Here is a 23,871-nt window from a genome sequence, read left to right as displayed (position 1 = left end):
CCTAGGCTTTTTGTTGCTGTGTGCTTAACTGTGCTTGTATATGTATATGTTCATATATATTGGTGATCTTTGGGTTGTATGGGTATAATTGAGAGGTGTCTGTGCCAAAAAAATAAATTAATTAATTAATGATAGCATTCTAGTCAAAAAAGCAAATAAGGCAGAAGGAAATGTCTTTTTTCCTTTGAGTGTGGGCAATGAGAGGTTTTCAATTAGTGAAATTTATAGGTTATGACTCATCTCCTGATATGAGCTACTTAGATTTCAATAGTTAGTACTGGGTGTTTTCCAATAAATTTTTATGAATTTCTATTTAGTATTTGGCAAGGATATTATATTTAGTGTCCAGATAAAACTTCCCAGTGGAGATACATATTCAATATGTGCTGAACCTTGAAGGTGAGGGATCACTTAGGATTTCATTTCTATTGACATATATTGGATTCTGAGTTGCATGGCTCTGCAAGGTAGATTATGGTATTGTGACAAAAATAGAGGGAGGGAAGATGATATTTCAATGACAGTTAAAAAGGCTATTAAGTATAGAGTTTTTTAAAATGTGGAGCAAGTGCTGTTTGATTTAGCTTGAATATTATTACATCATTTTATCTTACTGTGAACAGTGGGGAATGTGGACTCAATTTGCCAAGCACTGCACAAATAAGAGGTAGCACATAGTTCCTGCCTTAAAGAATTTCTGATCTGCAGCAGGTCTCCTGGTCCTGTAACCAGCACTCAGTTAAATGCTAGATCTGTTGGCAGTGGTAGTGCTCAGGTAAAACTGAACTGCTGATATTGTATTGGCAGGATGTGCTGATTGACCCTTTTGTACTTTAACTTTTACTGGCTAAATAAGACTTCTAAAAGTTTTTTTTTTTCTTTTAGAAGCATACATTAGATATTTTTGCCTTTTAAAAGGTTAATTCTTTATTGTTTTAATTAGCTATAACATCTTTTTAATCATAGTTGTTTACTGGACTGTGTCTTACAGAAGGATTTATACATAAGGTATATAAAAAAACCTTTTTGTTTTTGTTTTCTTTCATGGGTTTCTTAGGAGTAGAAGCAACTCTTGAATTTTCAGTTGGGATAAATACGGAAGCTGAATTTGACAAATCTCACTTGTGTTGTGAATGACCTGTGGCTAAGATAAAAGCTTACTGTGATCCCTAACTCATAATAAAGAGGAGCACACCATTGTTTATATTACCTGGTAATTATCTTCACCTGCATAGTATCATTAAGAATCACTCTGGGTATAGCTGGCACTATGTTGTACAAAATACCTGTAATTAGGATATTTTTATGCATCGTATTTCTGTATATATTATGTTAAAAACTAATGCTGGATGAGAATAACATTTTTCTGTGTAAATATCAAAAGTTTGATTCCTTGTAGGAGATTCATGCAAGAATTTGAGTTTTTTTCTCAGATTTTCTCTTCATCATCAAAACTTGTACCTTATTGTACTAGATTACACATAGTAACATAGTAGCGTTAAAGTCAATCTCTCCTTCCTGATACATGCAGAAGAAAGATGTCTTTATACAAGAGTTGGGATAATAAGAACCCTTCTCTCAGTGTAATGTGGACTGTCAGATGGCCCATTTATGAAAGCAATAATGCACATTTAGATTCAAAGCACAGCTTTAAGCTTTCTTGTGAGTTCATCTACCACAAAGACAGAGCTTGCAAGACAGCCTTCCCTAGTCCTTCCTGTTGAGTTCCTGCAGTTCTTATAAAATGTTTAGGCACTGAGACAAAGAGCAAGACAGAGACACTCTTGATGTTTTTGTGTTAAGGGCAATAGATCAGGTAGAGTTCCTTCTCCAGTAAGCTACTTTTCATGCGGAATTGGAACCACTTTAGCAGAAATGATAGAGTATACGCAAGTCTACCCTATTGCACAACCTTTGAGTTAAGACAACCTTCCAGCTATCGTAAGACATGATTTTTAGCTCTTTGATAAAGAATGTAATATCATATAAGTCTAGCAAAGATATTTATATCTGAGTTTTCAAATTAAGTGATAAAAGATTTTTCTTCTCTGCTCCTTGTGTGCTTAGATTGAATGAAGCTCTTACTTTCCTTTGCATTTTCTTTGTGTTTTGTTACAAGATTTAAAATGAATTGCTCTGAACATCTCAAACATAATACAGCATTTGTATTAAGAATTCAGGGTTGGATTTTCATCTTACCATCTTTTCAAAACAAGTAACTGGAATGAAGTGGGAAAGGAGAGAATTCCTTAGTGGGGTGGTGGTCTTCTTTAAGACTTTCCTTAATTGCTCACGATTTGTATCTATGCTGTGATAAATGATCAGGTCAGTTAAATGTTTCATTCCTGATCTATGTCTTTAATACAAGTAAAATGTTTTACTTAGCAAATGCCACTTGGTAGTAGTTCTAGTCATTATTGTCTGTCTTTGTTGGATTTCACTCCTCCCACACCTCTTGTCTCTGTTCTCCCAAAGCAGACTTTAAATGTGGAAAGGCAGATGCTAAAGGGAAAGCACTCATATCATGGAGGTGTCTGGAGCTGAGAACAGGTTCAGGATGAGAAATCAAACTACAGAAGAGAACAGACTATTGTTCCTAATGGGCAGAAATAAAGTAAAGCAGGTCTTTGCATTCCAGAGTATGTGACTATAGAGGAATACAACTTAACTTAGTCAATAACAATTGATTTGGACATTCAGAAAAAAATTATGACTGAGTTGGAGGGACTGAGGGTACATTGTGAGTAATTTATGCTGAATACTACTTATACTAGACAAGAAATTTAATGGCTAGCTCAACATAACACTGACAGATAAATGGACCTGGGGAGAAAAATTCTAAAGGTTAAAACTGTCTTTTTAAGTGGTCTTAGATTCTGCCCAGCTATGGTGATGAGATAAATAGAATCCTTGATACACAAGGAATGACTGTGGTCCTTCAGTTTTGAACTCTTGAAATGAAGCTATAGTTCTGTGCTGTACAGAATCTACATTGAATTTATGGACTTTCAGTTTATCTGCTCTCAAAGTCATTTTAGGGAGTACATCACAAAAAAACTTCTAATCACTTTTTTAAACTTGGTCGAATGTTCTTGAGTCCATTTTCTCTAATCTTTGTGTTAGATGAGTGCCCTAGCATTATGTGTGCTGAACTTCGTGATCCTACTGAGTGTCAGTAAGTATAAGCGTAAAAGAGCTAAGTGGTTAGAAAAGTATGTCTTCTGATCTGTAGAAGAACAAGATATTCCAGAGAGCCTGTTTTGAAGAGCCAACATTTTTAAAAACCTGGGCCTTGCTGTGTAATCTTTCTTTCCTTTCAGTAGGAAGGAAGATTGAAAAGAAAGGAAGATTAGCCCATATGTAACTAAAAATGTGAGGGGACTTTGATGTAATGTATCATCATTCTGTTCATGCTTAACCATGATGAACTTCTAGCACAGAGACAGGCAGCCTAATAAGAGTTTCTGATCTTTTTAAAAATCACAGAGCTTTCTGCATACAGGCTGAAATGTCAGGTATTACGCTAAGGCTATACAAGCCTTTTCCTTAGGTCTGGCTTTGAGTGTTAAAGGTATGATAAAGATGGCGATCTATTACTGTTTCTATTCCTATTTTCTATCGTTGTTAAAGTTCCTCCAGGTAGCAGTATGACCCTCTGCTAAATCAGCCACTTTCCCCAGTTTTGTATCATCTGCAAGTTTACTGATGGTGTGCTCTACCTCATTGTCCAGATCATTACTGAAGATGTTAAATAGGACTGGACCCAGTATTGACCCCTATGGTACCCTGTTCATTACTGGCCTCCAACTAGGCTTTGTAACCCTGTCCACTACCCTCTGGGCCTGGTCATTCAGCCAGTTTTCAATCCACCTCACTGTCTGCTCATCCAGTCCATACTTCAACAGCTTCTCTGGGAGGATCTTATGGCAGACAGCATCAAAAGTCTTGCTGAAATCCATGAAGACAACATCCACTACTTTTCCCTCCATGATCAGGCTGGTGATTTCATAACAGAAGCTTATCAGGTTGGTCAAGCATGACTTGCCTTTAGTGAATGCATGCTAATTCTGATGATTTTCTTCTCTTTTGGATCTCTGGAAATGGTTTCCAGGATTAGCTGTTCAGTCACCTTACCAAGGATCCAAGGTCAGGCTGATCAGCCTGTAGTTGTCTTTCTTATAGACAAGAGCAACATTTGCTTTCCTCCAAACTCCTCTCAAAGTTGCCGTGATTTTTTCAAAGACTGAGTGGCCTTTCAATGATATCTGCCACTTCCCTCGGCACTCATGGGTGCATTCCAGCAGGGCCCACGGATTTGTGCTTAACACTTACGTATTCCCTGACTGATCCTCTTCCCCTTCCTCTTCAAGGGTAAGTCTTTCTTGTACTGTACGTATATGTTCTATACTATACCTGTACTTGTCTCCAGGATTTTTGAAGGCCAGTTTTGCTAGTAAAAACTGAAGAATGCATTCAGTACTTCAGCCTCTTTCATGTCCTGTCACCATTGCCCTTGCCCTATTGAACAGTGTGCTCACACTTTCCCTGGTCTTCCCTTTGCCATTGATGTACTTCTAGAAGTCCTTGTTGCTTTTGACATACCTCACCAGATTCAGTTCCAGGTAGGGTTTTGGCTTTCTTCATGTTTCTGCATGCTTGGATAGTGTGTTTTGGGTAGTGTTCCTTTCAATTTACTTGTCCTTGTGTCCACTGCTCATATACTTTTAGTATATATTATATATATTTTAGTTTTGAAACTGAGATTCATACAGTTTTATCCTGAATGTCTCAGGCTGTGGTGGTGATGTTTGCACTGCTGACTTTGGATATAGATAAATCATCTATTCTGTGGTGTCAGAGATGCTTTTGTGATATATAGATTGACGTATTAGACTACCATGTTCCCTTTCTTAAAGGCAAGAAGCTGTGGCCCAAGTCCTAGTAGTCTCATACCATTTGCACTAGCCTGAGTGGATGATGCAGATAAGCACTATAAGGCTCATGAAGAAACATTTTAGGTCAAACAGTACCTTTACAGTCATTTTCTTTTCACTTTCTAGTTACAGTACTTGCTCAATGGTGTGGCAACATTTAGAAATCTGAAATGCAAAAGGTAGAATTTAAGCCATTAAGCATGTCCTCTTTTAATACTCTTAATTACATCTTGAATTCATAGGAAATAGAACCTATAATATAGTGAGATAACCAAACTTTTTAATGCCATAAAAGCAGCATCCAGTAACTTCATTCAAGTTCAACTATGCAACTTGCAGCTGCAAAGCTGAACACTTCTCCAACCATACTTTAGTAAATCATACTTAAAATATCATTTTCTGCCCACCACTGGGGGATAGTAGCCCAAAAGGTTTCAGGGATGGATAGATGACTTTGCCTCAGTCAATATCTTGCTTGAAGATCTAATCCACAGATTGATTAATTCATTAAAAATCAAATCCTCCCCAAGCCATCTGTAGCTCCTGATTACTGTTTTACACATACTGAATTTTTCTTCCTCATAGCAATTCTGCCTAATGAGAGAATCTTGTTTAATGTTAGAAGTCTTGGCATTATTTATAGGATTGCTATGTTACAGGACATTGTCTGTCTTTGGGATTATAGTCACTGTTTATTTAGTTGTTTATTAATTGTTAATTTTAGAACTATTGAAGTGTTACAAGGATCACTTTAATGTCCAGAATTATGCTTCTCCCACTGATTTTACTAGTGCATTTCAAATAAATTCACTAAATAAAAAAGTAAATTTGGGCATGTTGGTTCTATATATTCATTTTTGTATTATATAGAAAAATACATTAAGTGGATAAACTGGTTTTGTTTTAAGTACTAGTCATGATGCAAGTGTTCTGCTTCACTAAGATTTGTTAGTAAATTTGCACATGTATCCTGTGTTATGCGATTGTGTTTAGTAGTGCTTATTCTTACTATGTATGTATGAATTGATTGGTGCTTAAGTAATTTGTAATACCTTGGTGTTACATCAAAATTTGTTAACAGCATTACAAATATCACCATGACATGCATAAAAATGACATAGGGACAATATTGTTTTCTTTCATTTTTTTAAGCACTTCTAGAAGCTTCTAAATAATAGAGCTTTTTGAATATAGTAAAGCAATGGCATATGTGTATATAAACAGAAAGTTGCTGTTGAATTTTTATATTGCAACAGTGCTTCAGATTGTTACTGTTTCTATTCTTTTTCTTCTGCTAGCATTTTTTCAGTTACTGCAGTGACTATTTGATAAGACTGGAATCATTATTATTATTGGCAAATATAGCCCAGTTCATTTAATTTACAAAAGCTGCTTCTGGTTGGTCAGCTCAAGAAAATGAGAGGTGAGACGCTGCTGACAACTGGAAATTTTTACAATAGAATTTGTCTATTCCCTTTGATTTAAGAACAGGAAAACTAAAATAATTTATGAAATAAATAAGCCTGCCTGTAGGTTTTATCTGCCATTCCTAAGAAATCGGCTTCTGTTGGTGGAAAGGTTTTTATTTTTAATAGATTAAATGTAAAACTTTACATAGCAAATACCTACTTATCTTCAAGGTATGAGTCTAAATAGCAGATCAGTCTTATTACTAAGCATGCAGTACTTCTTGCTTACAATGCTTATGCATTTTAAGAGATTGTAGGGGAATGTGTAATGTTTTGATGTTCGCCTTTCCCTCTCCCAAATAATACTGTTAAAGTATCAGATTCAAAGGCTGAAACTATGCATATATTATAAAGGTTTATATGTAAACACAGTTGTATATGAATAATACGTGAAGGCTTCAGAGCTTAGCACTAACGTATAGTTAACAAAATTCAGTGCAAATGAACATATTGGAAGCCATAGTGTCTGTACTGAATGAAGAGCAATACACGTGGCATGCCATCTTCAATGCTAGTCTTAGGTCTCCACACAAAGTTAGAGAAGTTGGGCAGGGAAATCGAGTGATAGCCTTTTTGCTTAGACTCTCTGAGGAGAGAGGCTTTTATAGATCCTACAAAAGGAACTAGGTGAGTGGAAGAAATAACACTTCCTCCTGCTTTGCCCCCAAGATGCTCCATAAATCCGTAAATCATAAATGCTTTTGACATAATTTTGGTAAAACTTGGATTTTTCAGCATTACAAGTCTGAATTTTGCATATTAGCCCTAAATGTAATTTCTGTTGTCCAACAAAAAAATTACTGCTTTCCTGATATTTACAGTCTGGACAGGGATGAATAATCACTTCTGAAGAGCTGTAAAGTATCACCATGCTAGCAGGAGCTGCTAGATTCTTGTATGCGCTCAAGAGATGATGTTAAAAAGCTTCTTGAAAATGATACTAATGAGGAAAGAGAAATAAAGCAAGGTCCTCCTGAGAATTACAGCAGTATGGAATTGAGCGGTGCATCTGGACTTTGAATATGCTGAAGTAGTGCTCTGAAGGAATAGCAAACCTGGGAGAGGGGAGAAAAAAAAAGATAAGAGGCTTGTAGTAGATGTAGTAGAGGACTGTAAATTAGATTTGAGTAGCTGTAAAGATAGGACAGTTTATAAAAAGAATTGCAAGACTTGTGTTGCTGGGAGAAGAGACTACTAGTCATACTTCTAAACATAACATACTGAAACTTTAATCCTATTTAGAACTCTTTCTTTCTATATCCATAAATGTTTATTTAAATACGTTGGAAAGATACTGAACGTGATTCTCCTGCAGGTTTTGAGACAGGTTCTTGTTTGGTGGAACTGGTTGGAGGTCAACAAGTTTCAATGAATTATCTTCTCTAGCAGGATATCTTAACTGGAAGGAGTTCTTCAAAACAGACTGTAATTATACTATAGAAGCATTATAGCTAAGCTGGCTGATATTCAAGACAAGAATAAATCTTGTCTGCACTTGTTACTGGGTAGTCTTGCTGTTTCAACACAGTATTTATTATGAAGTGATTTGGATGAGTTGATTGCACTGCTGGTTTACTTGGAGCCTTTGAAATTGATTTGTCAGTGTAACTTGGCACAAACATGAATGTCTGGTTAGTTTTAAATATCAGTCTTCACTCATCTCTGCCAATGGAGTAAGATAAGCTTCTCCAATGAAATATTTTAAATAGCTGGTACTCACAATCATAGGGAGCATTTCTCACAGCTCATTTATTTTATATAGGCTGTCACAAGTGAATTACAGTGCTTTTGTTGACAGAATCTGTTGGAACTTACAACTGGACCGGCTGGAGAGTGTACAGAGGCATTTTTGCTGTGTTTTTTTGAGAGAAATTTTTTTATTAAAAACAAACTGAAGTACCTTATCTGCAAATTAATGCAGAACTAATTTATTATAGATTTTCCCCTAAATGTGATAAAGGCTTTTATTCAACAAATAATTAGTTGGCCATAAGTATCTTCCACTCTCTGTGAGAAACCCTTAAAGCTGGCTCAAACAGTATCATTGTACTGTTGGGTGATAAGGAAGGCTCTAGCCTAGGAGGTTGGGTTGCTATCCAGTTGTCAGTGCAGGAAAGAATGTTGAAAGAAACTTTCAGAGAGGATTTTTCACCTTGTTGGGGAGGCATGCTGACAGCAAACATTCTTGACTAAATCCATTAGCTACTTATTTCCAGAAAGGATTAGGTAGTAATGTCATGTTGCCATTTACTGTTGGTGTAATCTTTTTCTAAAGTTTGTCTTACCTTCCCTCGCATACCTCCTCATGTAGTGGTTGAACATCATTCCTGTAATTTCCAGGTTGCCAGTAAGTACTGTGAATACTGTGCTTAGTATTTGGCACTTGCTTTGTTTTAATGTAATTAATGGTCTCCTCAAGCAAACTTGGTAATTGCTTTCATTTCACTTTGCAGACCATGCTATCTTTATGCAGCCTCATTAAAACTGAGTTGCTTTTAAATAGTTCTGTTTCATTCAGTGTAATTATACATTCGTGGTGCTTTTATGGAAATTCATTTGAGTATGGGTGTCAGAGCTATAAGATTATCCTCTAAGAAAACAGACATCAGAATAACTTTTTAACTAGATGGGGGAATTACAAATTGCTAGTTTGTCACATTTAAATTGGAAGAGGTTTAAATCCACAGGTACCAGCAAAACAAAAGTATCCTTACAAAAAGCCAGACTTACTGAATAATGATGCTATTTTGTTTGTATAGGATTATGTGTACTGAATTATTTACCAAAGTTACTGTATTTGTTACATAAATAAACAATGCCTCCAACTACCAACTAGAAGAAAAGACAGCTTTCCCCCTTAATTAAATTTTCACATCTGCTGAGAAAGTTGATGGTCGTAGTGAATGTCATGAATTAAAAAAGAAAACAAAATCAGCAAATGCATGTGTTCCCCAGCAACATGTATAGAATCATAGAATAGAATAGAATCATAGAATAGCTTTATAGAATCATAGAATATCCGGAGGTGGAAGTGACCCACAAAGATCACTGAGTCCAACTCCTGGCTACCCAACAGGTCTACCCGAAAATCAGACCATGTGAACATAGTCCAAAGGCTTCTAAAACTCCGACAGGCTTGGTGTTATGACTGTGTTCCTGGGGAGCCTGTTCCAGTGTGCAACCACCCTCTCAGTGAAGAACCTTTTCCTGATATCCAACCTGAACCTTCTCTGTCACAGCTTGACTCAATTCCCTTCTATTGCTGGTCTATAAAGAGAATAGATCAGGGCCTGCCCTTCCACTCCCCTTCATGCAGAAGCTGTAGACCATGATGAGGTCCCCCCTCAGCCTCCTCTTTTCCAGGATGAACAGGCCAAGTGACCTCAGCCGCTCCTTGTTCGTCTTCCCCTCTAGGCCCTTCACCATCTTTGTAGCCTTTCTCTGGACGCTCTCCAACAGTTCTACATCCTTTTTGTACTGTGGTGCCCAGAGCTGCACACAGTACTCGAGGTGAGGTCGCACCAGCACAGAGTAGAGCGGGACAATCACTTCCCTCGACCGACTAGCAATGCCGTGCTTGATGCACTCCTGGATGTGGTTGGCCCTCCTGGCTGCCAAGGCACACTACTGGCTCATATTCAACTCGCTATTAACCACAACCCCCAGATCCCTCTCTGTGGGGCTGCTCCCTAGTATCTTGTCGCCCAGTCTGTCTGTACAGCCAGGGTTGCCCCTTCCCAGGAGCAGGACCCAGCACTTGCTTTTGTTAAACTTCATGTGGTTGGTGATCGCCCAGCTCTCCAATCTGTCCAGATCTCTCTAATGCCTTTCCACCCTTGACAGAGTCAGCAACTCCACCCAGTTTAGTTTTGAGCAAATTTGCTGTTGATACACCTTCTAGTCCTACATCCAACTCATTTATGAAAATATTGAAAAGAACTGTCCCTAAAATAGAGCCCTGGGGGACCCCGCAGGTGACTGGCTGCCAGCCTGATGTAACCCCATTTACCATAACCCTTTAAGCCCTACTCATCAGCCAATTGTTCACCCATCATATTATGTTTTTATCTAGCTGCATGCTGGTTATTGCTTCCAGTACAATCCTATGAGAAACTGTACTGAAAGCTTTACCGCAATCCAAACAGATACATAACTGGCTTCCATTGATCAACTAGATGGCTGATCTTATCGTAGAAGGAAATTAAATTTGTTAAGCAGGAAATTTGTTTATAGAAAACCTTCAACTTTGAGAAAAGCAGTATTGTGATGGCCTGCACAGATTCTTTCAATTTGTGTTAGTACTTAGATGCTTATAATTATTTTTGTACTTCATGGTTGTGAATAGTGAAAGTATTTTCATGTGAGCTAAATAGAAGCTCCTAGTGTTAGTTCAGGCTAGGGAAGAATATTGATCTACTGGGAATTCAAGAGAGCTGATGAGAAACTGGAAAACACTTGAGAGAATTGCACCTGTGTTCCAATAGATTTGCATTACCTTCTTCAGGATGGGACATCTTTGCTAACTTACACCTGACATTATTAGGGGCTATTCCTTATTCCTATTACTCAGGACATGCATAAATTATCAATATAGATTGTATTAAACTAGTATAATTAGTAGTGTGATGGATGGTGATCAGTTCTTTCATTAATTTTTTGCAATTCCATGTTTTTGAAAATGTGGGGCTTTAGGGATGTTTTTTAGAGGTAGTTGTTCATAGTTTGTTCATTTCTAATACTAAGTGCCACTCCTTTTCTCTCCCACTTCTCTTTCCCCCTCTTCCCTGCTCTCTTCCCTTTATGATATTTGTAATGCGGTCTTTTTGTTAAAATCCTTATAGGTAAAAGCCTACAGTTGCTTTACAAGTAGATGGAGAAAGGAGGGGGGGGAAGGTATGCATTCCAATCCATAAAAATGGTGACTTCTCTGGTGACGAGAAACTGGCTTAGATGCAAAAAATGCCCTACATAGTGGATCAATTAGTGCTGCTGGGAGACCTGATTTTTCTCAGTTCTAAGCTTTTTTGCTGACCTGAGTAGCTTAATGTCTTTGCATCCTTTTATAATTCTTTACTGTAAAAGAAACCTTTTTTGCTGTGTCTTGACATGCTTGCATGTAAGAACAGTGTAGTAGGGAAATGCTCTAACTAGTTATAATTGAGCCACCTCAGGTACGAAAAGCTTCTAGCTGTGACAGTATGGATCTCTGCATGATTAATTTACTGCTACCCTCAAAAGCTTTGCAGTGCCGCAGTCAGGCTTCTGCGGTGGTTTCACACTGATGGCTAGCTAAACTCCACCGCAGCTCTCTCATTCCCTCTCCTCAGAAGATCAGGGGGAGAAAATACAACTGGGGGGGTTGACTGGGGATAGGGAGAGGGCTCATGGGTTGAGACAAGAACAATTTAATTAAGGGGGGAGAGTTGGGTGGAACTGAACAAAGACTGTCCAGAAGCAAAGAAAGAAGAATTTTTCTCTGCTTCCCATCAGCAAGTATGTTCAACCATGTCTTGATAAACAGGGCCTCAATATGCACAGTGGTTGCTCAAGAAGACAAATGTTTTCATAACCAAAGCCCCCAGGTGTCTTTCCCATTTGTACTGGGTTTACATGGCAAAGCCTTGGCAGTAGGGGACTGCAGGGGTCACCTCTGTGAGAAGAGTCCAGAATCTTCCCCATGTCAGATCACAGCTAGCTCCAAAAAGGAACCTGCTGCTGGCCAGAGCCAAGCCAATGAGCAACATTGGTTGGTTGGGCCTCTGGGAGTGCAGACTGAAGAAATGGAAAAGCACTGTGCAACAGCTGGGAGAGAGGAGTGAAAAAATGTGAGAGAACCAGCCCTGCAGACCCCAAGGTCCGTGCAGAAGGAGGGCATGAGATGCTCCAGGTACCAGGGCAGGAGTTCCCCTGTAGCCTGTGGAGAGGCCCCTGGTGGAGCAGGCTGTCCCCCTGCAGCCCATGGGTCCCACGGCAGAATAGATCTCCATGCTGCAGCCTGTGGAGGAGCCCCTGGTGGAGCAGGTGGATCTGGCCCGAAGGGAAGCACCCCCCATTAGTTTGGAAAGGATGGCATCCAGTGGAAGGGACACTATGTGGAGCAGGGGCAGAATGACCATGAAGGAGCAGCAGAGATGAAGCATTACAGACTGACTGCAGCCCCAATTTCCTGCTCCCCTGCATTGCTTGGGGGGGGGGGGGGGGGGGGAATATGGTTGGCCCTTTTGGCTGCCAGGGCACACTGTTGAACTTGTATTCAACTTGCCATCAAGCAGAACAACCAAATTCCCTTCTGTGGGGTTGCTCTCCAGCCTCTTGTCCACCATTCTAACCATTCTGTAGATACATCCAAGATTGCTCTGTCCCAGGTGTTCTTCCTATTGGCAGTGATTGTCCAGCCTTTCAATCTGCAAAGATCTCTCTGCAAGGCCACTGTACCCTCAAGGGTACTCCTAACTTACTGTCATCTGCAAACTTACTTAGTATGCATTTGAGGCTTGCATCCAGATCATTTATAAAAACATAAAGAGAACAAAGAAAACTGGCCCTAAAATGGAGCCCTAGCAAAACCCCACTAGTGACTAGACACCAGCATGCTGTAACCCCCCTTTTCTATAACTCTTCGGGCTTGACCTATCAGCCAATTTTTCACCCATTATATTATGTACTTGTCTAGCTGTATGCTGGACATTTTGTCCAGAAGGATACTATGAGAAACACTATCAAAAGCTTTACTGCAATCCAAAAAGACTACATCAACTGGCTTCCCTTGGTCAATCAGATGGGTAACCTTTGCAAAAAAAGGAAATTTAGTTAATCAGGAATTTCCCCTTGTGAACCTGTGTTCCCCGTGACCAATGGCTGCACTGTCTTTCAAGTGTTTTTCAGTAACTCCTAGAATAATTTTCTCCATAATTTTACCAGGTACTGAAGTGAGAGTGACAGGCCTGTGATTACTAGGGTCTTCTTATCATTGTTGAAAACTGGGACAACATTTGCCAGCTTCCAGTCCACTGGGACCAATCCAGATTCCCAAGATCATTGAAAAATAATTGAGAGAGGCCTCATGATGACATCAGCCAGCTCTTTTAGTACCCTGGGAAGAATCCCATTGGGCCTGTAGACTTATGTGCTTGTCTCACAGAACACGGGGAGTTCTCTTTCTGCATGCGTAGTCATGTAGCCTTCGGGAAAAGGTGTTTTTGTTGAAACTGTGAGGTTCTCATTTCTAATATCTGAATATTATTTAGAAGGATTCTCATTTTACAAACAGCCTCTCTTTGCAAGACTATATGGAAAAAGCAAATGCAATTTGTTCTTCCAACTTTACAAACTTAGAGATATGTAATAATTCATTCACAAACGAAATTGAGACTCCTGGCCATGATGGAATTGTAACAGCATAAGTAGAGGAACAAAAACTCGGTATTTTCCACAAAAAAAAAAAATCATCATCATTATTAAATATTTGAATTTCAGATAGTCTGAGGAAATCATCAGAGTTAGAATCCTGTTTTAAATTCTTAAATTATAGAGAATACTTATCTTACATAATTCTCATTTTCACAGGTATTTCATCCTTGGGAGCTACACTCTGAACTATTTCTTTTAATTATTTTTACAGTAATGATCTAAACCATCTGCTCTTCTCTTCTGCTTAAGGTTTTAAAAACAAAAGTTTTGGAAACTGAAAAATCCCTCAAGATATGCACGCTCTGCAGTTCTGACTTGATTAATGCTACGTAGCTAGGCATCTGCTCCTTGTTCAGTCCAACTTAAGGTATTGGTAAGATGGTTTCCTACAGATCTCAAAGAGGTTGAATGCCAGGTATGGTGGTAGAAATTACTTTTATTAGGTTTCTACTTATTCCTTTATTTTCTGTATATTGTTTTTCTGTGGATCTGTTCATGTTATTGCAAGCAAAATACTATACTTTAGTCTTACGTCCTGTATAGACTTGTTTCTTAGTCCTTTTTTATTGAAAGGGGAAGATGTATTTTCATGAAAAATTTCCTAATTACTTTGTTTTTCCAGTTCAGAAATTTAACAGCTTTCTGGAGGATAAAACCATGTCTAGATCAGGACTTTCCAGGAAAAAATAAAATAAAATCACCCACCCACCCTTCCCCAAATAAAGCTATGAAAGTACCTTTTTGTTAACCATATGTAAAAACCGATTTCTTAATGCACATTAAATATTTGAAAAAAAAAAAAAAAAAGTTTTTTCTTAGGTGTAATTCCCACAAAAGCCTTACATCCCGTGTTTGCTTTTTATAAATGAACATTTTTTTTTATAAACACATTTCCTTCTGTTCTGCTAAAGGTGCTACAAATAGGCAAAATTAGTTAACTCACTCTTGAGGTTAAGGATATTTTAAACATAGAAAGAAAACAACTTTTTCCCTCAGCATGCAGTGAGCAAATGCAATTTTAGGAAAAAAAAATCTGACATATTTAAGACTAAGCAGATAGATAGTTGTAGTGCCCACAAACTGATCCACTAGTAATGAGCTCTACAAAATGTTTCAGGTGGTCATAGGAAAATGCATATGGTAAAGATAAAATTTATTCATTCTAGAGGGATATTTCTTCGATAGTCAAAGAGGAGATAGATTCAGTTCAGTCTCACAGAATGAAAACCGAAATCAAGGAGTTTTGAGGGAACTAATCTTGAGAACAAATAGTAGGATGGATAGCATGGATTAGGAGGACAAAGGAACATTTGTTGCTCAGTTTCACTTTGAGCACATTTTAGGAGATAACTAGTTCAGGAGGAGAAAATTTAAGTATAGATTTTGAAAGATGATGCACATTACAGCTAATGGATAGATTTTTCTTTTATTATTAATGTTATATTCCTTTTTTCACCCATGAGCTTTTGTGAAGATCTTTTTCAGTAGCTCTCAAGAGAACTGCAACAAAAACCGAGCCCTGCAAGTATTTGTAGTTAGCTGAAGAGCACTTAGAGAACTTTGATTTCCAGCATCCAATACTGTTTGTGCAATGTAATTTTGGTGTGCTTTTTTTTTTTGCCCAAATTCAAAAAATGGTTTGTGTTCTACTGTGGTGTATGGCAAGGTTATCAAGTGTTATATGTTCAGGCAGATAAAGCCTGTTCATTTGTAGGTTAGTAGGAAAGGTGAAGAAAGAAATATATATGTACTGTAGAATAAGGATCGTGAAATAGATGACTACTTGCACTTGAGTTGACTGTTAAGGAGGCATGTTTGCACACCTTAGACATCGAGCATTCTGATTTGTCACCAACGCATCTGTAGTGAGTTCTGAAACTTTACAGCATCTGAAAATCACTTTTATACAGCTGACTTTAACAGGAAAGTTTTCTGAGTCATTAAAGAACTAGATTCTTTTAGGATCTTGGAGTGAATGATTTTTGATCTTACCCTTTTGAAACAGTATTAATCCTTTCAGAGAAGGGACATGAGGTGTGGAGGAGCCTGTAATGGCTCTTAACAGTTCATTTAAGCAGATGTACTTCCAATCTCCTAGCCACGGGCAAGAACACCTTCTGCTAGATCATGTTGCTCAAAGGCCCTGCCAACCTGGCCTTAAACACCTCCAGAGAAGGGGCAACCACAACTTCCCTGGGCAACCACAACTTCCCTGGGCAACCACAACTTCCCTGGGCAACCACAACTTCCCTGGGCAACCACAACTTCCCTGGGCAACCACAACTTCCCTGGGCAACCACAACTTCCCTGGGCAACCACAACTTCCCTGGGCAACCACAACTTCCCTGGGCAACCACAACTTCCCTGGGCAACCACAACTTCCCTGGGCAACCACAACTTCCCTGGGCAACCACAACTTCCCTGGGCAACCACAACTTCCCTGGGCAACCACAACTTCCCTGGGCAACCACAACTTCCCTGGGCAACCACAACTTCCCTGGGCAACCACAACTTCCCTGGGCAACCACAACTTCCCTGGGCAACCTCTGCCAGCGCCTCACCACTCTCAAAGTAAATCATTTCTTCCTAATATCCAATCTAAATCTACCTTTTTTTTTTTTTTTTTAGTTTAAAGCCATTATTCCTTGTCCTATCACTGCTCCCTGATAAAGAGTTCATCTCTAGCTTTCTTGTTGGCCTCCTTTAGGTACTGGAAGATCTCTATAATGTCTCCCCAGAGCTTTCTCCAGCCTGAACAACCCCAACTCCCTCAGCTTGTCTCCCTCACCACAGGAGAGGTGCTCCAGCCCTCTGAACGCTTTTGTGGGCCTCTTCTGGACTCATTTTAATAGATCCATGTCCTTCGTGTGCTGGGGTCCCCAGAGCTGAACACAGGACTCCAGGTGGGGTCTCATGAGAGCAGAGTACAGGGGGACAATCATATCCCTCGACTTGTTGGCCATGCTGGTTTTGATGTAGTCCGGGACACGGTTGGCTTTCTGGGCTGCAAACATATGTTGCTGGCTCATGATGAGCTTCTCATCAACCAGCACCCCCAGGTCCTTTTCATCCGGGCTGCTTTCAATCCATTCTACACCCAGCCTGAATCTGTGCTTGGGATTGCCGCAGCCCAGATACAGGACCTTATGGACCTTATACTTGGCCTTGTTGGACTTTATGAGTCCACCTCTCAAGTTTGTTAAGGTCCCTCTGCACAGCATCCCTTCCCTCTAGCATATCAGCTATACCACACAGTTTGGTGTCATCGGCAGACTTGCTGAGGGTGCACCCAATTCCACTGTCCATGTCTCCGACAAAGATGTTAAAGAAGGTCTGGTGCCAATACTGACCCCTGAAGAATGTCACTTGTTACTGCTCTCCACTTGGACATCAAGCAATTGACCGCAACTCTTTGAGTGTGACCATCCAGCCAATTCCTTATTCACCATGTGGCCAACTGTCAAGCCTGTGTCTCATCTGTCTAAAGACATCAGATTAGGAGGGGCTCTTCAAGGGCTTGAGTGGTTTCTGCCTATATTTTGTAAACACGGCCTGGAAAAAAATGTACCTGTGGACCTCCTTTTAATCTTGCAGTTGTGGCAGAGAACTCTGAAGTCATTGTGTGGAGGAACCAAAAGCCCCTTTTTAATTGTTTTCTTTTGTTACCCATAGCTTAAGTGCATGCATGTGTAACTGAACAGGTAGCTTACTAGGCAAGGAATACAGTGTCATAGTATTTGGTCATGAGGCACAGGATTTTTGATATTCATACTGCCTACACTGAAAAGAATGTATTTTGTTGTACAATGCTTTTTTAAAAAATGTAATTAGTATTGATTAATGGACTTATGTTAGCAGATGAGTGCTTCATGTACTAAAATATTATGCACGATGGTTTCATTCTTGCAAATCTTATATATACAAAGATATATGTGTAAATATATATGCATACACATTTGTATATAGAAGGATAGATAGCGTGGGAAGTCTCGTCTCAAGGATGATTTTTTTGTTTGCTTGTTTTCAAAATCTATCATGTGGGATCCTAAACAAAGCTCCAGGGTAGTGTGTTTTGTTTTGTTTTTAGTTCTTATTTTGCTGAGTATAATTAGGAATAAAATTAACAATAGCTATAACAATAGAAAGATTAATGTCTGCCAAAGGGTAAAAGCTCCACATTTCTGCAACCCTCTTTAGTCACTGTTAAATGTGACTTCAAAATAGTATGTGTGACACAAAATGCTAAGAAACAAATTTTGCATGTCGTTAATGGGAAAATATATGTAAGTGTTAAAACAATCTAGCTTTGACTAAGGAGTTAAAACTCATTCTACAATGTAAACTATGTATTGAGTAAAAAGGGTTTCATTCTTTCACTTACTGCATGGACACGAAGTCATTGAACACTGCTGTATTTTCTTGGTTTTGAAGATGAGAGCATGGCAGTTTTGTATGGAAGGACTGTGGTATTAGTCAGAAAGCACGGACCACTGATTTATTTGTGGATATGACATGCACCTTTAAACCAGAGTTGTATCAGATGATTAGTATGTCTGAAATGGAACAGGGAGTCTCAGTTATACGCGTATTTAAATTCTGTATAAAAGCATAATTAACATAGACATGGTTTTCAGCCGTGCACTTGTCTATCCATTTATACTCTGCACATTTCCGAGTAGAAGTACAGCATTTTGTATGACTTCCTGTCTTGATTTCTGAATGACTTTATAAAGGGATCGTATTTCTTAGGCTACCTGTAGGCCTTTCATCAGGGATTGCAAAACATTTACCAAGTTACTCTGCAGATACTAATGAAGAAAAAAAAAGTTCAAATTACTTGTTTCACTAAAGCTAGATTAACAGTTTAGGATGAAAGTAAAATATACTAAATGTCTGTTCCTGCAATATCGTGTCTTACAATGTTTCAGAGTATTCAGGTATCACTGAGCATGCAATAAGGATAATCTAGTTGATGCTGTGACTGCCATTTAAAAAAAAAAATGTAGCTTAGAGGATTGGAAGCTTGCCGATGTGACTCCCATCTACAAGAAGGGCCATAAGAAAGACCCGGGGAACTACAGGCCTGTCAGCCTGACCTTGGTTCCAGGGAAAGCTATGGAGCAAATCATCTTGGGTGAGATCACACGACACTTGCGTGGCATCCAGGGGATTGGGCCCAGCTAGCACAGGTTCACAAAAGGTGAACAAAAGACAGGTTGTGCTTGTCCAACCTCATCTCCTTCTATGGTCGTGTGACCAGGCTGGTAGATGAGGGAAAGGCTGTTGGTGTAGTCTACTTAGACTTCAGCAAAGCCTTTGACATGGTCTCCCACAGTATTTTCCAGGGGAAACTGGCTGCCCATGGCCTGGACAGGTATGCTCTTCTCTGGGTAGAGAACTGACTGGAGGGCTGTGCCCAGCGGGTAGTGGTTAATGGAGTTAAGTCCAGTTGGTGTCCTGTTACAAGTGTGTCCCCTAGGGGTCAGTACTGGGGCCTATCTTGTTTTAATATCTCTATTGATGACCTGGATGAGGGGATTGAGTGTACCTCAGTAAGTTTGCAGATAACATCAAGCTGGGAGGTAGTGTTGATCTGCCTGAGGGTAGGGTGGCCCTTCAGAGGGTTCTGGATAGGCTGGACTGCTGGGCTGAGGCGAATGGAATGAGGTTTAACAAGGCCAAGTGCTGGCTCCTGCACTTGGGCCACAATAACCCCATTCAACACTAGAGGCTTGGGGCAGAGTGGCTAGAAGACTGTGAAGAGGAAAGGGACCTGGGAGTGTTGATCGATGCTCAGCTGAACATGAGCCGGCGGTGTGCCCAGGTGGCCAAGAAGGCCAATGGCATCCTGGCCTGTATCAGGAATAGTGTAGCCAGCAGGACCAGGGAGTTGATTGTCCCCCTGTACTCAGCTCTGGTGAGGCCACACCCTCGAGTACTGTGTTCAGTTTTGGGCCCCTCACTACAGGAAAGACATTGAGGCCCTGGAGCATATCCAGAGAAGGGCAACAAAACTGGTGAGGGGTCTGGAGCACAAGTCTTCTGAGGAGCAGCTGAGGGGGCTGGGATTGTTTAGTCTGGAGAAGAGGAGGCTCTGGGGAGACCTCACTGCACTCTACAACTTCCTGAAGGGAGGTTCTGATGAGGAGGGGGTCGATCTCTTCTCTCAGATAACTAATGACAGGACTCGAGGGAATGGCCACAAGTTGCGCTTGGGGAGATTTAGGTTAGATATCAGGAAAAACTGTTTGTCTTGAAGAGTGGTCAGGTGCAGGAATGGCCTGCCCAGGGAGGTGGTGGAGTCACCGTCCCTCGCGGTGTTCAAGAAGCGCCTGGAGAAGGTGCTACAAGATCTGATTTAGTAGCTTAGTGGGTAGTATTGGTGATAGAAGGGTGGTTGGACTAGATGATCTTGTAGGTCCTTTCCAACCTTGTGTTTCTATGATTCTATGTATGTAGATGACAAGAGGAGGCAATAACAAACGCATGCAGTATGAGGAATAAAATGGACGAGCTAGAAGTCTTGGCCCAGTCCCACAGCTACGACATCATCAGCATAAGCGAAACCTGGTGGGATGAGTCCTGTGGCTGGTGTGCTGCAATAGATGGTTACAGGCTCGTCAGGAGGGACAGACAGGGTAGGCGAGGTGGCAGGGTGGCGATGTATGTGAAGCATAGGCTGGACTGCGTGGAACTTCAAGTTGGGGATGGCAAAGTTGAGTCCCCGAACAAATAAAGGGGATGTCGTTGTGGGAGTCTATTACAGACCACCTGGCCAGGACGACAACGCCGATGAATTATTCTTTGCAGAACTAAGAGATGCCTCAAGATCAACTCCCCTTGTCCTTATGGGAGATTTCAACTTGCCAGACATCAACTGGGATCACCACACGGCTGACATGAGCAAGTCCAGGAGGTTCATAAAGCACCTAGATGATAACTTCTTGGTGCAGGTGCTAAGGGAGCCAACTAGGAAAGGTGCCCTCCTAGACCTGTTGCTGGAGAACAGAGAGGGTCTTGTGGGAGACGTGGCAATTGGCGGCCGTCTCGGTCATAGTGACCATGAAGTGGTTGAGTTTAGAATTTATGGTGACAGAAGGAAATCTGCCACCAAAACTTCAGCCCTGGATATGGGAAAAGCAGACTTCAGGCTGCTCAGGGAACTAGTTAGCAAGGCCCCCTGGGAAACTGCTTTTGAAGGCATCGGTGTCCATCAGTACTGGTCAATCTTTAAGCACTGCCTCCTAAAAGCACAAGATCAGGCGATTCCAAAATATCAGAAGTCAGGCAGTCGGGGCAGAAGGCCGGCCTGGCTGACCAGGGAACTTCTACTGGAGCTTAGGCGGAAAAAGAAAGTGTACGGCTGCTGGAAGGAGGATCAGGCAACGAGGAAGGAATACAGGGATGCTGTTTGTGTTTGTAGGGAGAAAATTCACGGGGCCAAAGCCCAACTAGAGTTGAAGCTGGCCATGTCTGTGGGAGACAATAAAAAAGGTTTTTTTTAGATATGTGAACAGAAAAAGGAGAACCAAAGAAAACATAGGTCTGCTACTAGATGGGGAGGGTCTCCTCACAGACAATGACATAGCCAAAGCAGAGACATTTAACACCTTCTTCGCCTCTGTCTTCAACACTGATGATGGGCTTCGGGACCCTGGGTGCCCTGAGCTGGAGGACCATGATGGTGGGAATGACAAACTCCCAACCGACCCTGAACGTGTGTGGGAATTGCTGCTCCACCTGGATCCATACAAGTCCACGGGTCCGGATGGGATCCATCCCAGGGTGCTTTAAGAGCTGACTGATGTCATAGCGGGACCTCTCTCAATTATTTTTCAACGATCTTGGGAATCTGGAGAGGTCCCAGTAGACTGGAAGCTGGCGAATGTTGTCCCAATTTTCAAGAAGGGTAAGGAAGAAGACCCTAGCAATTACAGGCCTGTCAGTCTCACGTCAGTACATGGTAAAATTATGGAGAGGATGGTCATTGAAATTATTGAAGCGCACCTGGGGGACAATGCAGTCATTGGTCCCAGCCAACATGGGTTCATGAGGGGTAGGTCCTGCCTAACAAATTTGATTTTCTTTTATGATAAGATCACCCATCTAGTCGATCAAGGGAAACCAGCTGATGTGATCTTTTTGGACTTCAGCAAGGCTTTTGACATGGTTTCCCATAGGATCCTACTGGACGAAATGTCCAGCATACAGCTAAACAAAAACATCATACGATGGGTGAGCAATTGGCTGACGGGCAGGGCTCAAAGGGTTGTGGTAAATAGGGCCACATCTGGCTGGCGGATGATCACTAGTGGGGTCCCTCAAGGCTCCATTTTAGGGCCAGTCCTCTTCAATGTCTTTATAAATGATTTGGATGTAGGACTAGAAGGTGTTTTGAGCAAACTTGCTGACGACACCAAACTTGGAGGAGTTGTGAACTCGGATGGGGGTGGAAAGGCCTTGCAGAGAGATCTGGACAGACTGGAGAGCTGGGCGATCACCAACCACATGAAGTTTAACAAAAGCAAGTGCCGGGTCCTGCACCTGGGGTGGGACAACCCTGGCTATACATATAGACCGGGCAATGAGACGCTGGGGAGCAGCCCCGCAGAGAGGGATCTGGGGGTTGTGGTTGACAGCAAGTTGAATATGAGCCAGCAGTGTGCCCTGGCAGCCAGGAGGGCCAACCGTGTCCTGGGGTGCATCAAGCACGGCATTGCTAGTCGGTCGAGGGAAGTGATTGTCCCACTCTACTCTGCGCTGGTCTGGCCTCACCTCGAGTACTGTGTGCAGTTCTGGGCACCACAGTACAAGGAGGACATTAAACTGTTGGAGAGTGTCCAGAGGAGGGTGATGAAGATGGTGAAGGGCCTAGAGGGGAAGACATATGAGGAGCGGCTGAGGTCACTGGGCCTGTTCAGCCCGGAGAAGAGGAGGCTGAGGGGGGACCTCATCACAGTCGACAACTTCCTCGTGAGGGGGAGTGGAGAGGCAGGTGACCTATTCACTGTAAACACCAGTGATAGGACCTGCGGGAATGGTGTTAAGCTGAGGCAGGGGAAGTTTAGGCTGGACATCAGGAAGAGGTTCTTCACCGAGAGGGTGGTCGCACACTCGAACAGGCTCCCCAGGGACGTAGTCACTGCACCAAGCCTGTCTGAATTTAAGAAGAGATTGGACTGTGCACTTAGTCACATGGTCTAAACTTTGAGCAGACCTGTGCAGTGCCAAGAGTTGGACTAGATGATCCTTATGGGTCCTTTCCAACTTGGGGTATTCTATGATTCAATAAATGATAGTCATTGAACCACACGTGTAGGCAGAAAGATCAGGGTGGTATGAATGTAGATCCATCAGGAAAAGTAGGTCTTACCCTTTGAATTTGCTTGGAGCCACCAGAATTTATACAGAGTCCAAGTTCAGCCAGCAAGAAATAAACAAATAGCACACTAGTGGTAATTCTGCAGGGAGTAAAGAACACAGCTGGAAACCTATGCAGATTTCATGATTAAAGTCACCTGCATAATGTCATGTTGCATCTATATTAGCACAGCATAGTTTGTTGTGTCACTTCAAAGATGTTACAGAATAAAAAGAATCAGAAAAGGGCAATAAGGTGTTGTATGGCTTCTGTTTCTCAAAGAGAAGAAGTAACCTTTACTTCATCTAAAGAAAATGTAGTAGAAGCTTGATGTTAAAAAATATTCTTATTTCCAGAGAGAAATGACACGTGTTATCAAGCCTTGTGATCATGTGCCTTACAAGTACCAAAAATACAGATCAGTAAATTGTTTGACGGGTTCTTGAAATAAAACTGTCTACATCTATGAAAAACAGAGGTATGAACAAGCACCTGTCAAGACAGTTTTGAAATTGTAGGATACCAATAGAAGATGTGGCTGTAGGGGAAGTACTGCTCTGCACTGGTCCTGCATTGATATTTGCTTCAGTAACTTTTCAGCACGAGGTGTGATGCTGAGTCTTTGGTGAGCTGTAGGCCTGACTCATACCACTGCTGTTGGGCTCTTATCCAATTTCACTGTACTGGGTCTATATCT

At 41.0% G+C, this 23,871-nt stretch overlaps 1 protein-coding gene across 40 annotated transcripts in view; it reads left to right on the top strand.

Annotated features, from left to right (window-relative positions):
- NRXN1 (neurexin 1) overlaps positions 1-23,871 on the top strand; it is a 725,995-nt gene that overhangs the window by 176,024 nt on the left and 526,100 nt on the right. The window contains exon 1 of one of the 40 annotated variants that reach the window (XM_083831652.1): positions 14,207-14,228. The exons of the other annotated variants lie outside the window; for them this stretch is intronic. Within the exon in view, the coding sequence (XP_083687778.1) occupies positions 14,222-14,228 (7 nt within the window). The 5' untranslated portion in view covers positions 14,207-14,221. Of the gene's footprint in view, positions 1-14,206; positions 14,229-23,871 lie in introns of those variants that run through there. 40 annotated transcript variants of the gene reach the window in all.

This window comes from Anser anser (genome assembly GCF_964211835.1).
Source record: "Anser anser genome assembly, chromosome: 3".
In the NCBI taxonomy this organism is placed as follows: domain Eukaryota; kingdom Metazoa; phylum Chordata; class Aves; order Anseriformes; family Anatidae; genus Anser; species Anser anser.
The sequence above is the reverse complement of the archived record's forward strand: the minus strand, read 5'-3'. Positions and strand labels throughout refer to the sequence as shown.